This window comes from Triturus cristatus, chromosome 12, assembly GCF_964204655.1.
Source record: "Triturus cristatus chromosome 12, aTriCri1.1, whole genome shotgun sequence".
NCBI classification, from domain to species: domain Eukaryota; kingdom Metazoa; phylum Chordata; class Amphibia; order Caudata; family Salamandridae; genus Triturus; species Triturus cristatus.
In genome coordinates, this window is record NC_140595.1 from 242441937 (window position 1) to 242464909 (window position 22973).

The window sequence follows — 22973 nt, forward strand, 5'->3', positions numbered from 1 at the left end:
CGAGCAAGCAGCAGAGGGATAGAGACAGATGACCTCTCTATTCTAACGTCACTTTTATAATGGAAATAAAGTCTAAAAGATACATTTTAGAGAATTTGGGCTTATCCCATTGGTTGGTTGGGATCGTCCGGTGAGGTTTCACACAGTTCATGAGGTTAGGTCATTTTACATGTTCCATCCGGTTTTTATAAAAGTCTTTTGTCGAGATACTTGGCAGGCTTCCCGTCGTGACCTTGCCTGGGCACAATGAGTCTAGGTCATGTCGAGGCCAATGGTACATTTGATTGGCGCAGGCGCACTTCGCCCGAAACCTCGTGGAATGGTGGCCATCTCGTCCTGTCATTTTATCGGCCATCTTGGTTTTAGGCCCAAAGGACAACTTAAGCGAAACAAACACAGAAAGTAATTAATACATAGAAATAATGAATAAAATGTTAAACCCTCACTAATTCCCCTATGTGCTTGTAATTATCTAGAGTATGGCGACATTTAAAGCGTTCATATTCACCCATTGATGTCATCTGGTGCAACATTACGATAACGTCACAAAAGCAACATATATCATGCGATATTCTATTTTTCTTAGTATTAATATGCGTACATATGTTAATTACAAATTATTTTAGCCATGCAAAATGCAAATCCCACGTATATTTCGTACATTAGTAATGTTGATTATACTTCACACAAACACATTAATAGTATTATAATTAATTGATTATTCTAATTAGTATAATCATGCAGAATAGGGGGTATACAAAATTTTGTATTACCCGCTCCATCACCTGCACAGAGCTTGCCTTGTGAAATCTATTGTTTTTAATATAAACTTAAAAGGAACTTACATCCTGCTCCCTCTCTTTCCTGGCTTTTCATTGGTTCCTATGCTTGCCACGTACTTTTCCTCCAGTTCTATTCTTATCAGTTTCCCATTGGCAAAATACTGTTAACATCTAGTTTAGTGGAACTATTTGTTCATAAAGTTTTGCACCTTTCTGATTTTTCATCTTGCAGCAGATTTGTATAGAGCAACTTATCACCTGGAGAAACTGAGCGATTTGCCTAGACTCACAGGATGTTAAGCTGCTTAGACTCAAACCAGTATCTCCAGCTCTTAAATCAACAGCTCTGTCCCCTATGCCACATTCTTTACACTCCTGAGATACTTGCCAGGAGCTCTTTCCTTCGTCCTGGTAGGTGATTGATAAAACAGCTTATTAATTCATCATAGGCGAAACCAATGCATTACGCATACTCTAGTTCTGTGATTAGTACTTTTCATTTCTTTTAATTGCTGTTGATTCACTCTAAAAACAAGCAGGCCTGGAATTGAAAGAATTCCAACCATTCAGAAATGTATCTCAGCGAGGTGGCCATTTTTGAAGGGACTAAGCAATGACATCACTATATATTCAAAGCAAGCGTTACTATGCCAATTAATTTTCTTTCCTCTCTTATACCAATAAAAGTATACTAATCTATGTGTTTATCTTTCTCTCACAAAGAATACACATTTTCATACGTATACACCTACACACAGTGATATACATACAGGTGTATTTTCTCAAACTGCATATTGATATTGATCTCTCTTGAACTTCGTACATAGATAGCACATTTGTCGATCTTTTTGAAAATAGGCAGTCTATCCACCCGCGCTGTTAATTGGAGAATGAACACGCTACGTTTCAATATGGCAGTCATTTCTCTCAATACAACACTACATCGCCTCGCCTGCTTGTGCTCTTTCATTCTAGTTCCGCTGTTTCTATGGCGCTTGCTGCATGGTTACCATGGAGACCTATCAACAAACTGTCTGCGGCACGAGAGTATCGGTGTGCACTGAGAGAGGGGAAGTCGGGAAAGTGACAGAGGAAAGCAAACCAGCCTAAGCTATGGTAAGATGTGTTTGTGGATGTAAGGTATACCGGTATGGACGAGACAGGCATCGAGGAAGTTCGTAGTTTCAAGCTCGGCTGTATTCGAGGCGGCAAACAGCCTTCGAACAAAGCCGCTTACCACAGTCACATTAACCAAGAAAGATCGATTCTCCTTAGAGGTGGGGGTATTCCGCAAGCATGTCATTTGTTTACATACAATTTCCAAATAAGATAAGAACGCAATGTAAAGGGCAATGTACTTCGAATGAGAAACGTGAAATGTTACAGTGTTTCAAAATTTGTTGTGGTGTCGCGAAAAATAACGTCGCACTTCGTTAAATCATGTATGGGAATCTATCTACAAGGCAGCGGTGCAGCTGTGCAGCTGTGCTGTGACCCCCATCAGTCCTACCATTCACGGTGCCCCGACGAAACAGAGGGGCTTTTATATCTGCGAGGTAATCTGCGTAAGCAACATGTGCTATGTGTTTGCAGCTGATGTGTACAGTTAATTGGTCATCAAAGTACCTGGACCCCCTTGACACGACCCCTGCGAAGTACCCCAATCCATCACTGGGCCACCAGTGACTGGAATTGTAGTAACGGATGACGTCCTCTACTGGCTAAACTCACTTCTGCCTTGATCCCCACTTACTTTGTCTGCAATGGCACTTGGGAGGGATGGGTTGGGGGGGGGTGTGGGGGGGGGTTGGGAGGCAGGCCACTGACAAAGACTTTGTGTGAAAAAGTCCGCTCTATTGGAACAGGTGCACATTACAATTTTAAAAACCTTGGCAAACAGCCTTCCAAAACTAAACCTCACTAGATAAAACATATACCTAACCCCACAACCCGCCCCCTCCCCTAATTTTCTTCGAACCAGCCCCCGCTCGTACATTACAACATTACAACAATATCAAACTTTACATTCCTGTATAACCCCATCAAAAATCTCTAAATACAAACCTTCCGTTAACCAAACTCCCCTGCCTGCCCCTTTACAGCTATCGATCACCCAAACTGTGGAACCGAACTAAACTTAACCAACCTATCCTTTCCCTGTCGATAACCCAACTCAACAAATAAATCAACCAACCTCTGGCAAAACTGTCAAAATTCACATAACCCCCGCACTGCACCTGCTCCAAGCGACAAATACATAGTAAAAAACCCCTGCGCACCTGTCCCAGAAAAACCACCCGTAAAATTCCCAAAGAAGGTAAAGCAAAACAGAAAAATAGGAAAAACTACAAAAAAGGGGGAAACCAAATGGAAAAACGTGTTTTTTGTGGGTGGGAAAGGGGGGGGGACAAAAAACACCAATAGCCAGGCTCCCAGCCACCAGGTCAGCAAACCTAAAATGGTGGCTGGGAGCAGGCGCCCAAGACCTTTATAATTGGGCTACTTTTGGGCTACAAAAAATGTAGCCCAAGTTCAAATGGCCCGCGCAAGCCAAGGCACACCCCCCCCCGCCCCCTCCCAAACTGCCCAGGGAGGGGGACCTCCCTGCGGTCGTCTGCCCCCCCCAAGCCCCCCTTCCAGTAACGTATGCGAAAATATACCGAGATTGCTTGCGCCCTGGCAAGTCACCCCTATCAAAAAAACGTTACATCTCAGTAACTAATCGTACATAGCAACCGACCTAATCAATTTAACTTAATTGAAGTCTATCCAAACAATCGACACAGCAGTGAATGATCACCTCCAAGCAATAGACCTCTGCAAATTACTCATGTAACGCAACTGGTGCTATGTAAAGCGCTCTGATACCCGATACCTTCGGGTCAAGTTCGCGCTCCAGAAAAAAAAAATGACTGGTCATTTCAGTGACTGAATAACTTCCTTTTCTGACTTGGACACTAAAGAAGGATACTATACAAATGCCTTCCAGAGATCACACTCCAGTATTAGTACCTGATCCCTCCAAACTCCCCATATCTTCATGGGTTCTTTACGTGCCTCCATATTCCTATGCCAGGTGAATCACCTTCAGACAGTCCTATGTTATTTTATATCCAACAGAAATCGTCACACTGGGTCTCTTATAGGCTCGCACTCATACTGGAAAATTAAAACTGCAATTCTGAGAAACTTCGAGGTGCTGCTGTTTAAGAACCAACGACCGGCTGAATGCGACTTCCATATTAGAGGGTTCAGGTGACAATTCAAACTCCAGTCCCAAAAACTGACATTCTCCAGGACTGACACCCACCTTCATTGACGGGCATACATGGTATTTGCATCCTTTTGAGAGTTTCACCCATTAGGAGATGAGTACAAATAGGGCTGAACTCTGTGTTTGCAATGGCACTTTCTATCAGTCTCTACCAGGAGGTAATTGCCTAGTGAGAGGCAGTGTGTTAGAGGTAATGAGGAATGGCCTGGTTCAATCATGATCATGGCACACTTTAACCTTGGCCACTATTGTAGCAAAGATTGTGTCAGTTGTCATATAGGAGGCAGATGTCTAGGGCCACATGTACTATTTACTTGCCACAAAATACTGGTTGCAATTTGTGACCAATATCTTTGCACGTAGTAAAGAATTTTAAGAACTCACCTCTGTACTAATAGGTCTGTTCTTAAAATTTCAATTGAGCAGGTTTCTTTTGCGGAATACCGCTCCATCAATCTCCCCTCTGATGGCTTTAGGAGCCATCATAAATACTCCCAATACCGAGTGCCACCTTTCAATTTATCTATATTTAACTTTCTTTTTCTTCTTTTATGGCACTCTCATCTAGCTTTTTCATCCTCTCATAGTATTCTTCATTTATCTCCTCTAACTCTATCTCTTCTCTCTTTCTCTTTATTCCTTTTCTTTTATTCTTTTTGTTTGTTGTATCTTTTCTTTCTCTTATGCATTTACAACACCTATATGCTGTTAATATTACTAGAGCTACTATTACAATTGAAAGTATTGGCTTTATTATTTTCCCTAATAAACTACTTCCAAAAGTAGAAAACCACTTACTAACCACAGAGAAACTCTTACCAAGGTTCTCCCAACATTGACAACCTCCAGTTGGGTTAAATCATTATGTAATTTGGTAATATTTCTAATATATCCTTCTATCCCTTTACTTTTATCCGGGACTTAAGTACAGCAGTGTTGAATTTTCGACATGCCCAGACTCCACCCTCTTTTGCCAAAAGAATATCAAGGGCAAGTCGATTTTTGCAAAACCATTGATCTGATTGCCACCATTTCGGTATCAATCATCAAGAAACCACCAGCAGTATCTGTTGATAAACGGTCAACCACTGTGGACAATTTTCGAATTTTTTGTGAATTTAAAACAACTCCAACTGAGGGTATCAGTGCACCAAAGCTATCACCTACTATTTCCGAAAAACGTGCTGTCTTTGTACGTATTAGTCCTTGTTTTATTTCATTGACACTATTGTCCTCACGGTCTACATGGTAAATGTTTGGAAAAACAATCCCAAAATAACAGCTCCCATACCAATGTGCAAGTAACCTATAATAGGCTTTCTTGCCACACACATAATATATCCCAGGGAAAACAGGATCCGTTCCACCCTTTAATCCCCCTCCTCCAGTAATTTGAAAAGTATGCTCACATTCACTAGTGCCAATGAAATAATTATTATAGTTAGTCTTTGATCTAAATAAACATTGTTTTCCCTTTCTGTGACTATTCCAGGGACATCGCAGCGTATGTCTCACCCTTCTCATAATTTACCTCTCTAAATGCCCAAGTTGGTGCCTGTGGTATCTGTTCATCGGCTTTCTTCTGGAAACTTACCCTTCTATTTTCTACCATGTCCAGGAATAGCTTTTCTTCAATATGCAATTGTTGGATTATTTTTGTTGGCATGTTCTACATCTAATGGTTTAGTGATATGGAACAATTCTCCCATATAGCGTGCATTCTTACCACTTACTACTTTATTTAGTTCCCGTACAATTGGTACTTCTGAGAATACTAAATCTATATCAGTATATTGATACTTCAGCTTACCTGTCATGTAAAATAGGCTACTAAGGACACTACATGACACACCATATGTTAGTGAAAGGTGATGGTATGTTATACCTTCAGAAACAGACAAAGGTAATTTCATGCAGACATAACAATCACTCACATTCATAGTATTAGTATATTCATACAAAAACTTATTTAAATTTTTTTTTAAAAAGCGCTAATTGATTTGTCCTGATGGAGAATGCTTCCATCCAATTGTTCCTTATTAGTATTCACAGGTTGTTTAGAAACATCTTTCATTTCCTCAATGGACACATCATTAGTATTATTTCCAACGTTATTTACATTAACTCCTTGAGTGCTCATGACGGCTCCCGGCCATCATGAGTCACAGTAGGCGTGTGCTCATGACGACCGGGAGCCGTCCGAACGTTGCGGTATTAATTCCCCACCTGCCGCGGAGTTCAGATGGCTCCCGGCGTCATGAGCACAAGCCCACCGTGATTTATGACGGCCAGGAGCCGTCCTGAGTACGGGAGTGCCACGCCCAACGCCGCCCCCTCTCGCACCGCGGTGGAATTTGCCCCGCGGCGAAGGGGTTAAAAGTGGGTATGACAACAATTAACAGGGCCCATATGATTGTTAATAGAAAAACACTACATAAGAAGGTTTTAATACATCTACGTTTTAGACTAGATTTAGGTTGTTCAGTCACTTCTGTTCCTGCCATTTTGATATACTACAAAAATACAAAAATCTAACAATCTCTTAGTCTACAATCTAAAAATCTGGGAAAATCTATATGAATTCTATTCTAAATAAAAATTCTAAAAATAGATTTTGTGTAATCCTACGCTTATTGACTTTCTTCTTCACCCCTTTTTATTTTTAGTCCTTTTGGTCTCTCTTGAGTCTTTGATTCAAATAAATCTGACAGAATTTCTCCTTAATCTCTTTACAGTTACTTTTAAGGTGGTCTCAGTTTGTTCTCATCTTTCGTTTCAATATCACTACTGTTGTGTTCTCCGCTTAAACCTAAACTTTCCAATTCTTATGGTATGATGTAGGTCCATTCTCGAGCTTTGTACTTTCTACATGGAATTCTTGCTCTTTTTGATTTTTGGGTTTTTCTTCTTGTGTTTTCTTGTTCTGTTTGACTTGAGACTTTGTTACTTTGCTCTGGTCTTTTCCTCAATCTTCTCCTTACTATTTTATACTTTAGTCTTCTTGCTCCACTTGGCTAATTGTCTACTTTTCTAGGTCTATTTTTCTGTATTACACTTTCACCTTCTGTGTTTTGTTCACAATTTCTTTTATTTAATCTCCTTTCTATCTGTTTTTCTTGTATTTCTGTTTCTGTAGGCTCTACACTCTTTTCTGATTCATCAGTAAGTTCACCTTCTTCTAGCTCCTTTGTGACTTCACCTTCCTCTGGTCCGGCTTCTGTTTCATCAGCTATTTCTCTCTCTTCTGTCTCAACACCTGCTTCACTTTCCTGTGGCTCAACGGCAACCTCACCTTCTTCTGACTCAACAGCAGTCTTTTCTGTCCCAGTATCTGGTGTCCATTTTACTTGACTTGTGCTTGGCTGTTCATCATCAAAATTTTCATCAGAATCCGTCACCCCAGACTCTTCAGCTTCCCACACTTCAGCTGCTGGTTCTAGATTTTGATTTTCAAGTTGCTGTTCTTCAGGTCTTTCAATTGGACTTGGGACTAGGCAGGTATGGCTTGCATTTATCCAGTTTGGTAAGGCAAAACACTTCACTGCTGTGGTCGTCACCAATATGATCTGGTAAGGGCCGCTCCATCGGGGTTCTGGGCACGTTTTACTCGTATGCTTCTTGACTAGGACCACCCACCAATATTTAAATCATGTGCTTGGTTCCGCTGTGTCGTTGTGGCATCTCCTCCAACCTGACGAGACACAGAACACACCAGATCAACCAGTCCTTTGCAATAATCTAGCACACGATCATCAGACATATTCATCAGTTTGTTCGCAGGACTGTATGCTTGTCTCACGGCTCTTCCCATTAACACTTCATGGGGGCTTGATCCAGTCTTTTTGTCAGAATTACTTCTAAGACTCATCAATACATGGGGTGTCAGGTCATTTCGGTGTTGTGGATGCACATACCTTCCCTAATCTTGATTTTATTGTGCCATTTATCTTTTCAACAATACCAGATGCTTCTGGTCGATAGGCTCAATTTTTAATGCTGCACAAATAATCCAAATTATTTCGTTATTGAAGTGCAATCCTCTATCTGATTCCAAAGTGACTGGAAAACCAAATCTAGGGATCAGTTCCCTCAACAACAGCTTAGCCACAGTAAGGCTATCATTCCTTCTCATTGGATAGGCCTCTACCCAGCGAGAAAACAAACAGACAATGACAAGGACGTATTTCAGTCCGTTACATGGTGTTAACTCAATAAAGTCAATCTGAAGTCTAGTGAAAGGGCCTTCTGCTTTCCCAATTACATCCCAACTTACCACTGTCTTTCTTCCTGGGTTTTATTTTTGGCATATCGCACACCTTTGACATAAACTTTCTGTGATGACCCTGAACTTTGGATTATACCATGTCTGATTGAACAGTCTAACCATTGCATCTCTTCCAACATGTGTCATCCCATGGTACATCCTGGCCACGTGAGAAAGTAAAGAGTCTGGTAATACTGCTCTTCCATCATAATAGACCCATACTTCATCTTGTACATTTTTCCTACAACCTGTTCTACTCCACTCTTCTTTCTCCTTATCACTGGCCTCTTCCTGCATTTGCCTTATTTCATCCCAAGTCTCAAATGTGGCTGTGAGCATAAGGTGGCATTCGGTATTTCCTCTTTCAATTGATCTGTTTATGGCCATCGTATTTTGTGTACAGAAACGCGCTAATTGATCTGCGTATCTGTTGCCTTTTGTCACATTTTCATCTCCTGATTGATGTGCAGCACATTTTACAACTGCAGTTCTTTTTGGTAACTGCAAAGCATCCAATAATTCCTTTACAGTTTTCCCATTCCGAATTGGGGAACCTGAGGAAGTCAAAAGTCCTCTTTGCATCCATAGCTGACCAAAGTCATGTACGATGCCTGACTAAGGTTACTTTTAAACCTTTTGCCTACCAATTAGCCTGGACCTCGCACTTTCGATGATATTGACCCTGGATGCTCATGAACTTGTTTTCCGTGTGGGCTCCTTTTAAAAACTGCGATTCGTGCTCGTTTAACTATGTCTTAAATTATGCAGGAATTATTGTTTTTATTCTGTAAATATCTGCATATTGTATATTTGCAATGTTTACTGTATCTTGTGCTTTTATGGATTATTATTATCCGAATAAAGTTTTGAAACTTGAAACTACAACTGCAGTTCTTTTTGGTAACTGCAAAGCATCCAATAATTCCTTTACAGTTTTCCCATTCCGAATTGGGGAACCTGAGGAAGTCAAAAGTCCTCTTTGCATCCATAGCTGACCAAAGTCATGTACGATGCCTGACTAAGGTTACTTTTAAACCTTTTGCCAATTTACATGCTCTGGTCAGAGCAATCAACTCTGTGACCTGAGCGGAGTTGACCCTCTTCAAACAGGATGCTTCTAGTGCTCCTGCTAAGGTGTAGGCAGCATAACCAGCACACAATTCACCCTTTTCATTTCTCAAGCAAGATCCCTCCACAAACAGTTCACAATCTGATTCTTCTAAAGTTTCATCCTCTATATCATGACGGGGCTTAGTACAGAGTTCTGTCACTTCCAGACAATCATATTCGGCTTCCTCTCTCACCTCCTCACATCTTGAATTTGGTAGCAAAGTAGCAGGGTTCACAGTGGTGCACCTCACCACTGTTACATTTTTAGCACCTAGAATCACTCTCTCATATTTAGTCAACCGACTAGAGGTCATGTGTTGAGCCCGAGTGTGAGTTAAAAGGATCTCAACAGAATGTGGTACATACACTTTTACTGGGTAACCCATCACAATAGCTTCACTTTGTTCCAGACTTACACAAGTGGCGGCTACTGCATTTAAACAGCCTGGTAATGCTGCAGCCACTGAATCCAGGGTAGCAGAAAAATATGCCACTGAACGTCGTGCCATTCCGTGTTTCTGAGTTAAAATTGCAAGTGCACATCCATCTCTCTCACAACAGTACAATGCAAATTCTTTAGGGTAATCTGGCATTCCCAAAGCAGGCACTTGACTAAGACTGTTTCGGAATCTGGAGAAAGATTCGATACTCTCCTCATCTAACACAATTGGATCTTTCACATCCTTTCGTGTCAACCTCTGTAGAGGTTTTGCAATCAATGAGAAACCACAGATCCACTGTCTGCAGTATCCAACCATTCCCAAGAACATTCACACTTCTTTTTGATTTCTGGGTGGATTCATTTTCTTAATCACACTGATTTTCTCTGGCGTCACCTTTCTGACCCCTTTTTCAATCTTGTGACCTAAATACTGAACTTCCTGTCTATAGTATTGCAATTTGGAGGGTGACACTTTATGTCCTCCTTCTGCCAAATGGTTCAGTAAAGCAATTGTGTCTGATGCACATGCTTCTCGTGTTTTTGATGCCACCAGTAGGTCATCAATATAACGAACCAAAACAGAATTTTCAGGCATAACCATAGTCTCCAAACATTTTTTCAAGATCTAATTAAAGATCAAACGACTCTCAGTGTACCCTTGAGGAACTCGGCACTATGCTAAGACATGGTTTCCTAACCGGAAGGCAAATAAATATTGACTTTCCGAGTGCAAAGGAATGGAGAAAAATGCCTGACATAAATCAATGACAGTGTACCACTCAGTATCACAGGGAATTTGGTAAATAATTACTTCTGGATTTGGCACTACTGGACAGCATGGCACTACAATTTTATTCACCTTTCTCAGGTCTTGAACTATTCTTTATTTTCCATAAGGCTTTTTTAATTCCAATAATGGGTGAGTTACAGGGACTGCTTTTTATTTCTTTTAGAATCCCCTGTTCAATCATTTGGTCAATTACAGGTGTGACTCCAGCAATTACTTCTGGACTCATTTTGTACTGTGGGGTATTGAGATATACAGCACCATCCTTTACTGTAATCTGAATTTGATCTACATGTTTCATTAACCCACAGGGGTGGGGAATTTGTATCGCCCGACGCCCTGGACATGAGGATTCTTGTTGCGGACAAGAAGTTTTATTGTCTACTTAGTCCTCCGGACAAGTAGACATTCTCTTTAACCCTTGTGCATCTAATATAATCGCAAACCAGTTATTTCAGATCGGAATCGGAAATCTTTGTAAATGCGCCTTTTTTTAGGTAATTACGGTAACCAAGCTAAGCGGGGCTGCAGCTGTGAGAAACTTTGTGCTCACTGTCAATCCGAGAGGTCACACTTCAAGGATGCCAATTAGCGATGCCGACTCCCATATTAGTTATGCTTTCGGGTGCTAAAAGTTGCAGAACATGCGCTCATTGTTAAACAATAAAGATAAGCCACTAGTGGTGCTGGGCAGATTCCCCTGCAGTGGTAGAGGCAGGCGCGCAACACCCATTGGATTGACAGGGCTTCAGCCCCCCCCCCCCGTCGTGTGTGGCAGCCCGGGATGAGACACCTTCCCGGGCAAAAAAGCAGCCGCACCCGAGCACTTCACAGGTCTTTAAAAGACCATTTGCATGTTAATGAGGCCTCGCTGTTGTTTCACCCCTCCGAAGAGCCCCTGCAGCTCCACTCTGCCTATTGCTTAAAGTTCAGCCCCCCCCCCCGAAATTTTTTCTCAGCCCCCCCCGAAATGTGGCTCTAGTTGCGCCTCTGGGTAGAGGCCTACGTGAGCGGGGTCAGGGAAGGTGCATGTCGTACGTTATGAGTCCTTGAGAGTGGACAGGAATGCTGTGTATACAAATTCTCGGAAATAGTTCGAAGTCAGAGGAGCCCTGCGAGCTGAAGTTGAAGGGAAGCTGAACAAGGAGGTTCTGGTGACACTGGACGCCCTCAATTACATAATGGGTTACAGATATCAGATGTACTTCTCTGATAAAACATACACTCTCACTGCTTAAAAGCCCCTGAAGTCAGCTGTGTGTGAAATAGCACCAGAGAGCCTTAAAACCAATAATGCAGGAAGTATTTGATGCACTTGTATAGCGTTCCGAAGTCCCCGATTCAAGGAACTGCTGGGATATTCCTCTATTTATTGTGCAGAAAATTGCATGCTGCCATCTGAAGGCATGCGTGATGCCATTTTCCACAGGAAAGCCCTTTCTGTCCAGGGGATGAGATCTATTAATTTGCGTAGTAGGCTCTGAAGACCGACCGAAAATAACGGGCTTGTTGGAAATATATGGTGGAGATAAGAGAGATGGGAGAACTGCTGGCGTACGAAGCCTAGGCAAAAAACAACAGGAGAACAGAATAAGGAGCAGAAGAGGCCCCTCATTCTTCACCTACCCCTGCTGGCACAACGATGAGCCGATAGTAAGCACCGCACAGGATCTAATTATTTGACATCCTCACTGTGGCTTCGACCATACATGCTAACAATCTGAAATTATAAAGAGGGTGATTTAAAATAAATAAAAAAAGATCGTGTGACTGTATTTTACTCATAGACCTTTACGGAAGCAGAGGCATATTCAGGCGGCAGACAAAATGCTCAATGCTTCTTTTACTACATTGTCTTAAAGGCATATGTTTCCCAATGGAGGTGGTACTGACTTTTCTTCACTGAGAGCTCGCTGTTGGTGATTAGTGCACCCACTGTGTCTCCTAAGCTGCCTATTCCTCCTTCTTCTCCCGGTCTTCTCCAGTTTCCTAACTTCACTGTATTCTGTTCCCGTTCAAGTAACCTAACTTATCAGCTGCTACAATTTGTGTCTCACCATAGTGGCTCACTTACCCTGAGCACCAGCCTAGACTATAATGGGGATTATCAGGCTCCCCGGGCCAAACACTAGAAGTCTGACCAGCGCTCTCTCCCCCACTTTCCTCAGGTATTTGGATCATTTTCTCTAAATACATCCTCTGCTTAATGCCGCACCATAATCCTCAATGCCCGCCTAAAGCTGATCTCTAGTGCCCCCATATCGGCTTTGAATCCTTCAGTTGCTAGTGCCCAGCCTCTCTCTTCCTCCCACACCAGCGGCGTAGGAAGGGGGCTGCGGTGGGTTCGGGCCTCTCCGGATGTCATCACTGAGGTAGATGACAAAATGGCAAAAATAACACTTGCAACTGTAAGTATCTTATTTTTCCTTCTTTCATTAACTTCAATGTGTGTGGGGGGTGACAAGAAATTTTCTGCACCGGGTACCACCTGACCTTGCTACGCCACTGCCCACCACTCACTGAACTTTTAGCACCACATTCTACAGTGTTGTTGTATCCCAGTCGTTCACAAGTTCTCCCCTATTAGCCAGTACTTGTTGTTATTATAGTGCTTCGCACTTCACTTGTGTTCTTTTCAAGCACTATAAAAGCAGACTTTATCACTACTTTATAGGATGCGATTCAGCGACCTCAGAAGGATAAATGACGGAGATTGCCCTGCCAGGGTTTTGTAATATTCTCTTCCAACGTGAGCACAAAACTAAGAGAACATTTAAAGTGCCATCATCCCTCCTTATGTTCGAGTATAATCCTGGGTGGACGCTATCTAGATCCTAACACCTAAATGCCAAAGTAATGGGGAAACAAAGGCACACATCTTGTTATCATTTACGTAAAAAAAAGCTACGATTCGGAGGCTGGTTTTTGATTTTCTACAGCTCCTATATGTAACACATATGCATGCACTGTAAAAAAATTCAGCTGTATCAGTACGTATGGGTGTTTACAGGTATAACAAATTAAATAGCACTTCCTAATTTTTAAAAAAATGTAATACTTTCATAGCGCTACTCATCCCACTGTATGGTGTCAGAGCGCTTTAGATCACACACACATTATACACTGACTATTAATCATACAAGTGTGTAGTGTCACAAACAGTCTTTACTGGTAGGGATTATATGCTACGATTGTATAGCTGGTAGAAATTGAAAGTTGGGGTTTAAAATATAACAGTGCCTGGGATGGTCCATTATTAATGCTCAAAAAAACTTTTTAGCAGCCTTATAATAACAGATTGAGAACAAACAAGGTTCTAAACCCATGTCTTGCAGTTTACATGCAGGTGCTTGATACCCGTTTATAGCTCACTGTGCTATATTAGAAAGAATACAAATTATGAGATGCAAGTAATAAAACAGTGTCCCACTTCCCTGTCTACATACCATAATAATCTGTCATCTGCATGTGACCTGATGTGCCTTGCAGGAGTGAGGACACACATTAACACTCTATGCTACTTTAACAAAAGACAGATCTCTCCAGCAAGTGCTTTAACCACCAGTTTCCTTACAGTTATTATTATTATTCCCTGAGATTTACTAGGCACACAGAGCTTGCAGCAGCACATGCTTTAACCCCATAAAATATTTTAAAATGCAGACGTTGCAACCAATTAAGCCAGAACAGACTTTGTCATGTTTCCTCTTGGTGCCAATTTTTTTAAGTTTAAAAAAAAAATGTACAAGTTGACTGCTTTTCAGGACTCCGCCCCGTGTGACTTCATCATCTTTTTGTTGGCCACTTTGATCCCCCAGTGTATGGGATCTCAAAGTAAAGTTTTGCCAATTCCAGTACTGCTCATGACCTTACAAGTTAAGAGCAGGGAGTTAGGGCTCACAAAGACATCTTGCTTTCGTGTATTTGCCTCTTCTATAGACTACCTCTCCTCACTGGATCACAAGCAAAAGCTCTCATCGCTCCCTTTGCCCTCCAGGCTATATGGCTGATCTTCATCTGACTAAGATTATTATATTTAGGGTTTGTTTGTACAGCGCTGTTAATCACCAGAGGTGATTTCCGAGTGCTTATCTGACCTATGTCCTCTGGCACTTCTCCCTCTGATCTGGACACGGCTCTTCCAACAAAGTTTCCACTTTATTTTGTACCACTGATGACTTTTACCATACCTATTCTTCTGCTTCTGCAGTCCATCCCTTCCTATAATTTGGTTTTATTTATAGTGCTTAATAATCTCCTTCTGTTTTTAGCACTAAAAATGATAGAGCTAATTATTGTTTATGTAATAGTACTCAATTTGATATCCTTAAATGGAGGGAAAGCAAAAAATGTATTGCCAAAACCTGAACTCACAGTGTGCAGACCACAGCAGTTGTATGAAGTAAATCTTAACCCACTGAGCCATCTAGCCAATTTGCTGATTCTGCCTAAACAACTCTGTTTTCTTTCTTTGTGCTGTCATCTCGTCACCTTCTCTCCCTCTGTCCTGACCTTCTATTTACTGGACTCCATGGTTTTGCTGCCTTTATATTTCTGTTGCCAGCCTTGTTTCCCTACAACATCCTCTGGTGTTTCTACCCTTGAATTCCCCAAGGTTTTCTCCAGAACCTGTGTGTCTTTTCCTAGTACTAGATCCCTTCTGTCTTAGTTCTTCTTCAATTTAGTCCTTGGATCTTGCTGCAGGCATCTCCAGGTATCCCTACCCTAATACCTAGCCAGCCCTCCTCTCTTGAATATTGCCTGGTGATTCTTTCAACAATTCACAGCGCGGGTGTCTGTTCTATCCAGCTCAATCCAGCCTGGCCCCTTGAGGTCTGCCTCAGTGCAATCTGTGAGTCTCCTAACATTCCCTTCATTGAGTCGGGTATTATGCTATTGAAATATCCACTCGGAGCTGTATTGTCCAGGCTTCTCAAATTTGACTCCTTCCTCCATGGCCAGTCATCGTGCTCCTTGCCACTCCCTTCTATTGCCCTTACTGCACAAATCTGAAACAGACACATTTCTTTGCCATCACTGCGTTATCATCAATACACTGGTCACAATAAGTGTCTACATGTAAATGCCTCGACCTGTGCTGCTCTTTACATGTCTTTACTACTAGGGTTACTGTGGAGGCAGTTAGCAGGGCTGCTGGAAGGCAGGAAGCAAAGTGAGATGGTTAAGGTAACGGGATTGCTCAGAGCGCTTAGATGAGATTGCAGAGGGGGGTAAAGAAGACTGAGCAGCCTGTGATAAGCTGAGGCAAGGTAGCAACAGTAGACAAGAGAGGGGTTTGGAAGGGATGAAGCCTATGGTGAAACTGGAGAGGGAATAAAACCTCTTCTAAGAGGGGAGGAGAACCTGTAGTGAAATGTGCAAGGGGTACAGAGCCTGTGATGAGGGAGTGGGGAGAAGTTCATGAGATGGGTAGTGATATGGATATCCATTCCAATGAATATAGTGTGAGGGTATATTTGTAGTAAGGGAGTAGTGTACTTTAACAGTAAGTGTGTTAAGCCCTTGTTGTGAGCAAAGAGAACAGACGGGTGATGAACCCTATGATGAAGATGTGGAATTGGTATGGGCCCTATGGCAAGTTAGTGGACAGACAAATGTTTTATTGCTGATAGCAAGAAAACAGTGTGGAAGGTAATACTTTATAATAAGAGTTTGCAAGAGCAAAGAGGCAGAGAGGGTAAAGTTTACTTTGGGTTTTATAGTTGACTAGTAATGAGTCCTTGCTAGTCTGTATAGCTTTTAGTTTTATAGAGAACGTGGGACTAGTGGATTTCTTTACAGGGCTAGCAGATTATTGTATCTCTTTGTCCCTTGGACAAGTACAGTTTAAAAAAAATTCCACACCCCTGAACCCAATCTCTTTTCCTGAAAAATCCCACACATCTGATCTCACTGTACCTTTTACCTCTTCAGGAAAAAATCTTCCTCAGTGAGCAGTGAGTATAGCTCACTCACTTCTGACCCTCGTTGGGCCATCATGACTTTGTATTCAACATCCTGATCAGGTGTCATAAATGCAACACCATGCGGTGTAAAATAAATAGTGCAATTCATTTTGCACAACAAATCTCTACCCAGGAGATTAACAGGACTGGTATCACATACCACAAACCGATGCATGTCTTTGAAGTTTCCAATATGAACTTCTATCTGGCTGTGACAGGAGTTCTGATATGTTTTTTTTGCAACGCCTACAACTTGGATAGTTTCTCCCGAGATGGGTTGGTTTGGAATTTCTGCTGCTCTCACAGTAGAACGGGTAGCACCAGTGTCCAACAAGAAGGTGATATCTTTACCTTCCACCTTTCCATCAACAAATGGACCTGACTGATCTACCGCTAAAGATGCGCCAAGTACACACTTTTCCTCCCCTCTCAGGCACCGTCATTGAGATGAATCCGAATCACTCTCATTGCAACGCACCGAATACTGCTAAACTAGTGGATTCTTACCAAACTGCTCTTCTCCTCGGAATCCTGAACTTGCACTGTACATCTTCATGTGAGCATTCACATTACAGGGTATGGGAAGTTGTGGCACCTTTAACAGTGGAGTAACTACATGCAGCTGCTGCTGCTGTTGATTCCCAACCACCTCATTCTGCATCTGTGGATTTAAATTTTGATTTATTTCATTACCCTTTTGTCCAGATCTACACTTTTTCTTCCAATGTCCAAACTTTCCGCACGCATGACAAGGAAATTTCCTTTTAGTTTCTTCCTTACTCATTTTAAATTTTCCCCTACCTCCACTGTTTACCTGACCAACCTGATTCTGACTTTGTTGCACGTTACTATTTTCCTGTTGCTGTTCTGCCATCTTAACTTGTGCCCACACCATGTTCTCCTTTAACGTATTAAGCCTTGCATCAATATCATCACTACAGTATTTTGCATACCTCAACATTTCATCTATTGACTTACTTTGCCAGCAGAGCATATGCTGCTTTATCATTGCACTAATCTCTGGTTTCAATCCATATACAAATCGATACACAAAATGTCCCATATCTTTATCTCCAATATTTTCAAACCCACTGTACTGCTTAAACACCTGTAGCAATCTCTCATAATATGCGTGAACTGATTCTTTAGGCTCTTGGGTCGTCCTGTCAATCTTAACCCAATCCGTTTCTTTAGGGGAACTCTTCCCTTTCAAGAAAGTAATGACCTGATGGTACTTCTTCATCACCTCTTCATATGGTGCACCTGTTTTTGCATCCCTGGGATATTCATCTGCAGCCAGTCAACAGTAATTTTACATTCTGTCCACAAATCAGCCGGAGCCACTATTTCAAAAAGACATTCTAAATCCTTCAACAACACTATTGAAACTTTTACAAATCTGTCCACCTGTTTATACCATTCAACAGGCTTTTCTCGCAATCTGGGGAAATCATTTGTGAATTACAATATATCTTGTCTTGTCCATGGTAAATGAACATATCCACCACCACCTGGAACCTCTCTCATGGGACATGCCCTTTCAACTTGCTCGGTTTCCTTTAACGGAAACATGGAATTTCCTTTACCAGTAGTCCCTTCTTTATTTTCCATTCATTTACTCCTCCATCATTCTACAGTTCCCCATTTCTTCAAAATATTCATTAATTCTTTTATCTGCAATCGTCTCCCTGATGTATTTAAACTCTCTAAATCCTTGTCAGAAAATGCCATTCTGTACGATTTCTGCAACACTTTTGACTTTCCTATATCTACATAAAACTCACTAGCAACTTCCGATAGTTTTTCATGAAAATTCTTCCCTCTCCAAGTAATACTTTTACACAAAAACAGTAACTCTTCATCACTGTATGTCCATAGTCTATCTGGACTTACCATTCCAATAATCATCTCCTCTAAATCTACTTTCAATTGGCTCACATGTGGTTGAGCTTTTGCCTTGGTCATTTCTTTTATCCAATTAGTTAATTCTTCTGGAGCGGGACCTGCTGAACTCCCTGCTATTGTAGTAAAATGTGGCCCTATTTTTCTTGGGTCTATTTGAATGCTTCTCCTCTGGTTTCTATTAATAAGTCACCAACCGGTAGGTCTAACAGTGTGTTTTTTTGATCACCTTGTCTATTTTCATTTGTTACTGACACTACTTCACTCCTTCATTACTTCCTGGAACTGACAATGTGTGCACTTTTGGCAAAGTCGATTTTTCTCCAAATAATGGAACCACTGGACCAATTGTCACTGGCACTGTCAAAGCTTCTGCATTCAGATTTAACTGATTTATTTTCTGTACCTGTTCCGTTCTGGCTTTATTTATCAAACTCACTTCATTTTCTCACATTATTCTAGCTCTTTCGGTAAATTGAGGAGTCAATGGAGTTACCATTTGTGGGGTCCTTGGAATCACCTCCCCTGAATTTTCTTCACATAGCAGAGGTCTTTTAGTCATCATATCTTCTAATAATTCATCGTCAGATTCATCCAAGCCTTCTACAGACATTTCTATATTTTTCTTCTTTTCCTTACACTTAGTACCTGTCTGATTCCCTACTGTCAAAACTGGATATAGACCCTCGGTCACTACAGCTCTTCTCCATCTTTTCATTTGATCTTCTCGCCTCTCAAATAGATACCTAGGCATAAAGCCTTTGAATCTTCTACCACTTGGATATTTTTCTCGCCCATAAGCTTCTACTTCCCATTCTTCCAACGCTTCATACTGAGTAAGTCTTGAATTTGGCTCTAGTGAGTTCATTCTAGCTCTCAAATTCTGTAAAATTCTCACATTAAATGTACCATAGTCAGGGAAAGCTAACATCCCATCATCCTTCGTATATTTCATCCAGTTCTCTAACCAAACACACATATGATAACCTCGCTCCATCATCATGTAAGAGGCAGGCGCTTTTGGGGGTGGAATCAGAATCCCCTCTCTAGTCACAATTTGTTTGTCTTTCTTAAAGAATTTTTAAATTGTTTTTATCAAACCCATCTTCAGACTCTTCTATTAGTATGTCTCAACAGACAAAATAACAAAACTTCTCCGTAATTCTCCATTCCCTATTTGCTAAATTCTGTCCTATACCAGCGTCACTCACACCAACTGACCAATCACAGCTCACTACGTAACTACAATCTTATCTAATGTCAACGCGACTCACACTAGCTTACCAATCAGAGCTCTGTACACACCTGCTGTCTGACCAATGCCAGCGCGGCCTTTTGTGACATCAGTTTTTTAGGTCTCGCGTGACCCAGCGCATGCGCTGGTCTGGCGAGACTTATTGAGAGGGCTCCAAAAAGTGCTACCAGGCCAGCCTAGAGCTACAGTGCATGTGCGCGGGCGCGCGCACCGCGGTTTACCGCAATTACTTTCACTTTCACGGCCGCAGGGCCGCTTTGTTGTTTGATCGGGATCACTTTCACTTTCACGGCCGCACGGCTGCTTGGCATAGCAAATAGGTCTCGTTTTTGGGACCTTATAAGTATTTAGTTATGCAACTGTTGCATGGCTAAACACTTATAAGGTCCCAAAGGCGAGACCTATTGGCTATGCCAATGCTTGTTACTCCTTCTACTGACCCTCCCTTTACAATCTGCTCTCGATACACGCCCGCTGCTTTGTCCAATACCAGCGCCGCACTTTGTGACGTCAGTATCACTCCTTCTACTGACCCCACCTTTACGAAATCTTTTTTTTGATAACCATCTTAATTGATTTTTGTAAGAGACATTCGTGATGAGAAAAAAGATCAACGGCCAGCTCAGATCTCAGCTCACATGAGGAGCATAGTGTCCTTAAGGCATTGTACATGTACTTAATAAACAATAATACACCACATCTCGCGATTGCCCAACGAGAGCATTAGACTTCTATCGCCCCCACCCATTTACCCCACACCCTGCCGTATTTCTTCAGGCGTCCCCTGGCCTCGTACATGTGCCGCTCCTGTGCTGTGCACCAATCCACCCCCCTGCACCACCGTGACCTGGCTGGGGCAGTCGAGTTCAGCCAGTTTGACGCGATATCTCTTTTAGCCACCATCAGGGCTGTGGTCAGAACAAGTTTGTCGGCTCGAGAGCTGTCCAGCCACTCGGCAATTCCCATTTGGTTGAGCGGTACTTCCCAGCCAAGGACCTCAGTAAGTTCCCCTACCACTGCCTCCCAAAAGCGTGTGATTACAGAGCAAAGCCACACCATATGGAAGAAATCAGCCTGTGGGTGTTTGCAGTGTGGGCAGGATGCTTCGGGACGAAGCCCAGCGCGGTGGAGGCGTAGAGGTGTGAGATAAGTGGCCTGTAAGTAGTATATTTGGACCATATGAAGCCACGCTGAGGCTGTGATTGTTTTGGGGGCTATTAGTGCATCCCGCCAGTCGTCATCGGACCCAAGCCATCCCTCCCATCTGTCTCTGAGCCTTGACAGTGTGTTGGGGGTGTTATTTGTGAGGGAGCAGTAGATACGAGAGATCCCTCCTTTCCCCAGATTACCAGTCATAATCTGGGCTTCAGGTAGGCTGTATTCGGCATAGAGGTACCCTCTGGGATGTGCGAGTGGAGAGCATGGCACAGCTGCAGGTAGCCGTAAAACTGCGAGGTATGCAGGGAGTACAGGTTGCGAAGGTCCGCTTGTTGTCCCCTTTCCAGACGTCTTCCAACTGCGAGATCCCAATGAGGTCCCATGCTCTAAAGCCAGATAAACCGGCGACCTCCTGGAGCTGGACGCCCTGCCAAAGTGGAGTGTATTGAGTCAATTTGCCCGCCCAGTGGGTGTGGCGTAGAGAAGCCAGCCAGGCCAGAAGTACCCTGCGCGTGACCTCCGGTAGGGCTCTGGGGACAGTATTCCCGTACAGCATCCCCTGAATGTTGGGTAAACCTAGGGTGTGTAGTTCCAGCCTGTAGGCCGGGTCCGACCAGCTGCTGTTGAACCAATCGTGCAAGGTAAGGAGCCGGGTAGCTAAATAATAGAGGTACAGATTTGTCATCCCCAGACCACCATCAAGAGCGGGATCCGGCACTGAGTGAGGGCCAGACGGGGCCTCCGACCCCCACAGAGGAACTTGATGGCCAGATTGTCCATCTCCCAAAACAATGAACGCGAGAAAGGAAGGGGCGTATTCTAAAGCATGTAAAGAAACCTGGGTAAAATCATCATTTTGAATAGGGCTATTCTGCTCATTAGGTTCAGCGGCAATGTTTGCCATCTAAGCAGGTCAGCCCGGAGTTTCTTCACTAAGGGAGTTACTTTGAGTGCCCAGGCGAGGTCCGGGAGGAGGGCCACCCAGATCCCGAGATACTTGAAAGACTGCTGTCGAAGGGGTATCGTGGACTGTCATTCGAAACATTCTCTCAAGAGATGCAGGGGGACAAGGATGGACTTAGTGAAGTTCAGTCGAAGGCCAGTGGTCTGCTCAAAGAGACTCAGCGCCCGAAGGGCACCGTTGTCCCGACTGCACGTGTTCCGCCAGGTATAGGAGGACATCGTCCACGTAGAGAGCAATTTTATCCTCTTCTAATCTGGGCCATCTCCACCTCATGATGCACTCATCAGATCGTATGAGACACGCAAAGGGCTCCATTGCTAGGGCAAAGAGGAGGGGTGATAGGGGGCATCCCTGCCTCATACCCCTTCAGATAGGAAAGGGCTGCGACAGGGCTCCATTGACAAGTACTCTGGCCCTCGGTTGGCTATAGAATGCCTTCACTAGTTTGCAAAAGTATTCCCCAAATCCCATTTCTACCAAGACCGCTTCTAGGTACTGCCAGTCCACAGAATCAAAAGCTTTCTCAAAGTCAACAAGAAGAAGAGACAAGTATGGTGTCGAGCGCTGGTGGTTCGCTAGGGCGAGGTGGAGACGCCTGAGGCAGTCCCTGGTGCCCTGCGATGGCATGAAACCACACTTTTCCTGGATGGACTGGTTTGGCCAGGTACGCCGCACACGGTTAGCCAAAATGGCGGTGAACACCTTGACCTTCGAGTTTATGTGTGAAATAGGACGGTAGTCGGAGCAGTGCTTCGAGGGGGGCTGAGACTTGGGTATCACCACGATGGTGGCCATGTCGGTTTCGGCGCGGAACGAGCCTTTATCAGTCGCCTCCGTATACAACTCCAACAGGTGGGAAACCAGCGTGTCCCGGTAGGTTGCGTAAAACTCCAGTGGGAGTCCATCTGGCCCCGGGGTCTTACCGGAAGCCATGCGAGAAATTGCCGCATGGACCTCCTCCGGCTTGATCGGGAGACCTAGGACCTCTGCCTCAGGGTCACAAAGTCGCGTAAGGGGATCCGTTCTCAGTGAAGCAGTTCCAAGAGTGAGAGAGTGGGGGGCCGTGCGG

General features: G+C 43.1%; 1 protein-coding gene across 1 annotated transcript in view; it reads left to right on the plus strand.

Moving 5' to 3' along the window:
• The first annotated feature begins 1780 nt into the window (after window positions 1-1780).
• The window catches only part of CFAP45 (cilia and flagella associated protein 45), a 513786-nt gene continuing 492593 nt past the window's right edge, over window positions 1781-22973 (plus strand). Inside the window, exon 1 of the mRNA XM_085639403.1 lies at window positions 1781-1898. Within this exon, the coding sequence (XP_085495529.1) occupies window positions 1896-1898 (3 nt within the window). The 5' untranslated portion in view covers window positions 1781-1895. The remainder of the gene's footprint in view (window positions 1899-22973) is intronic.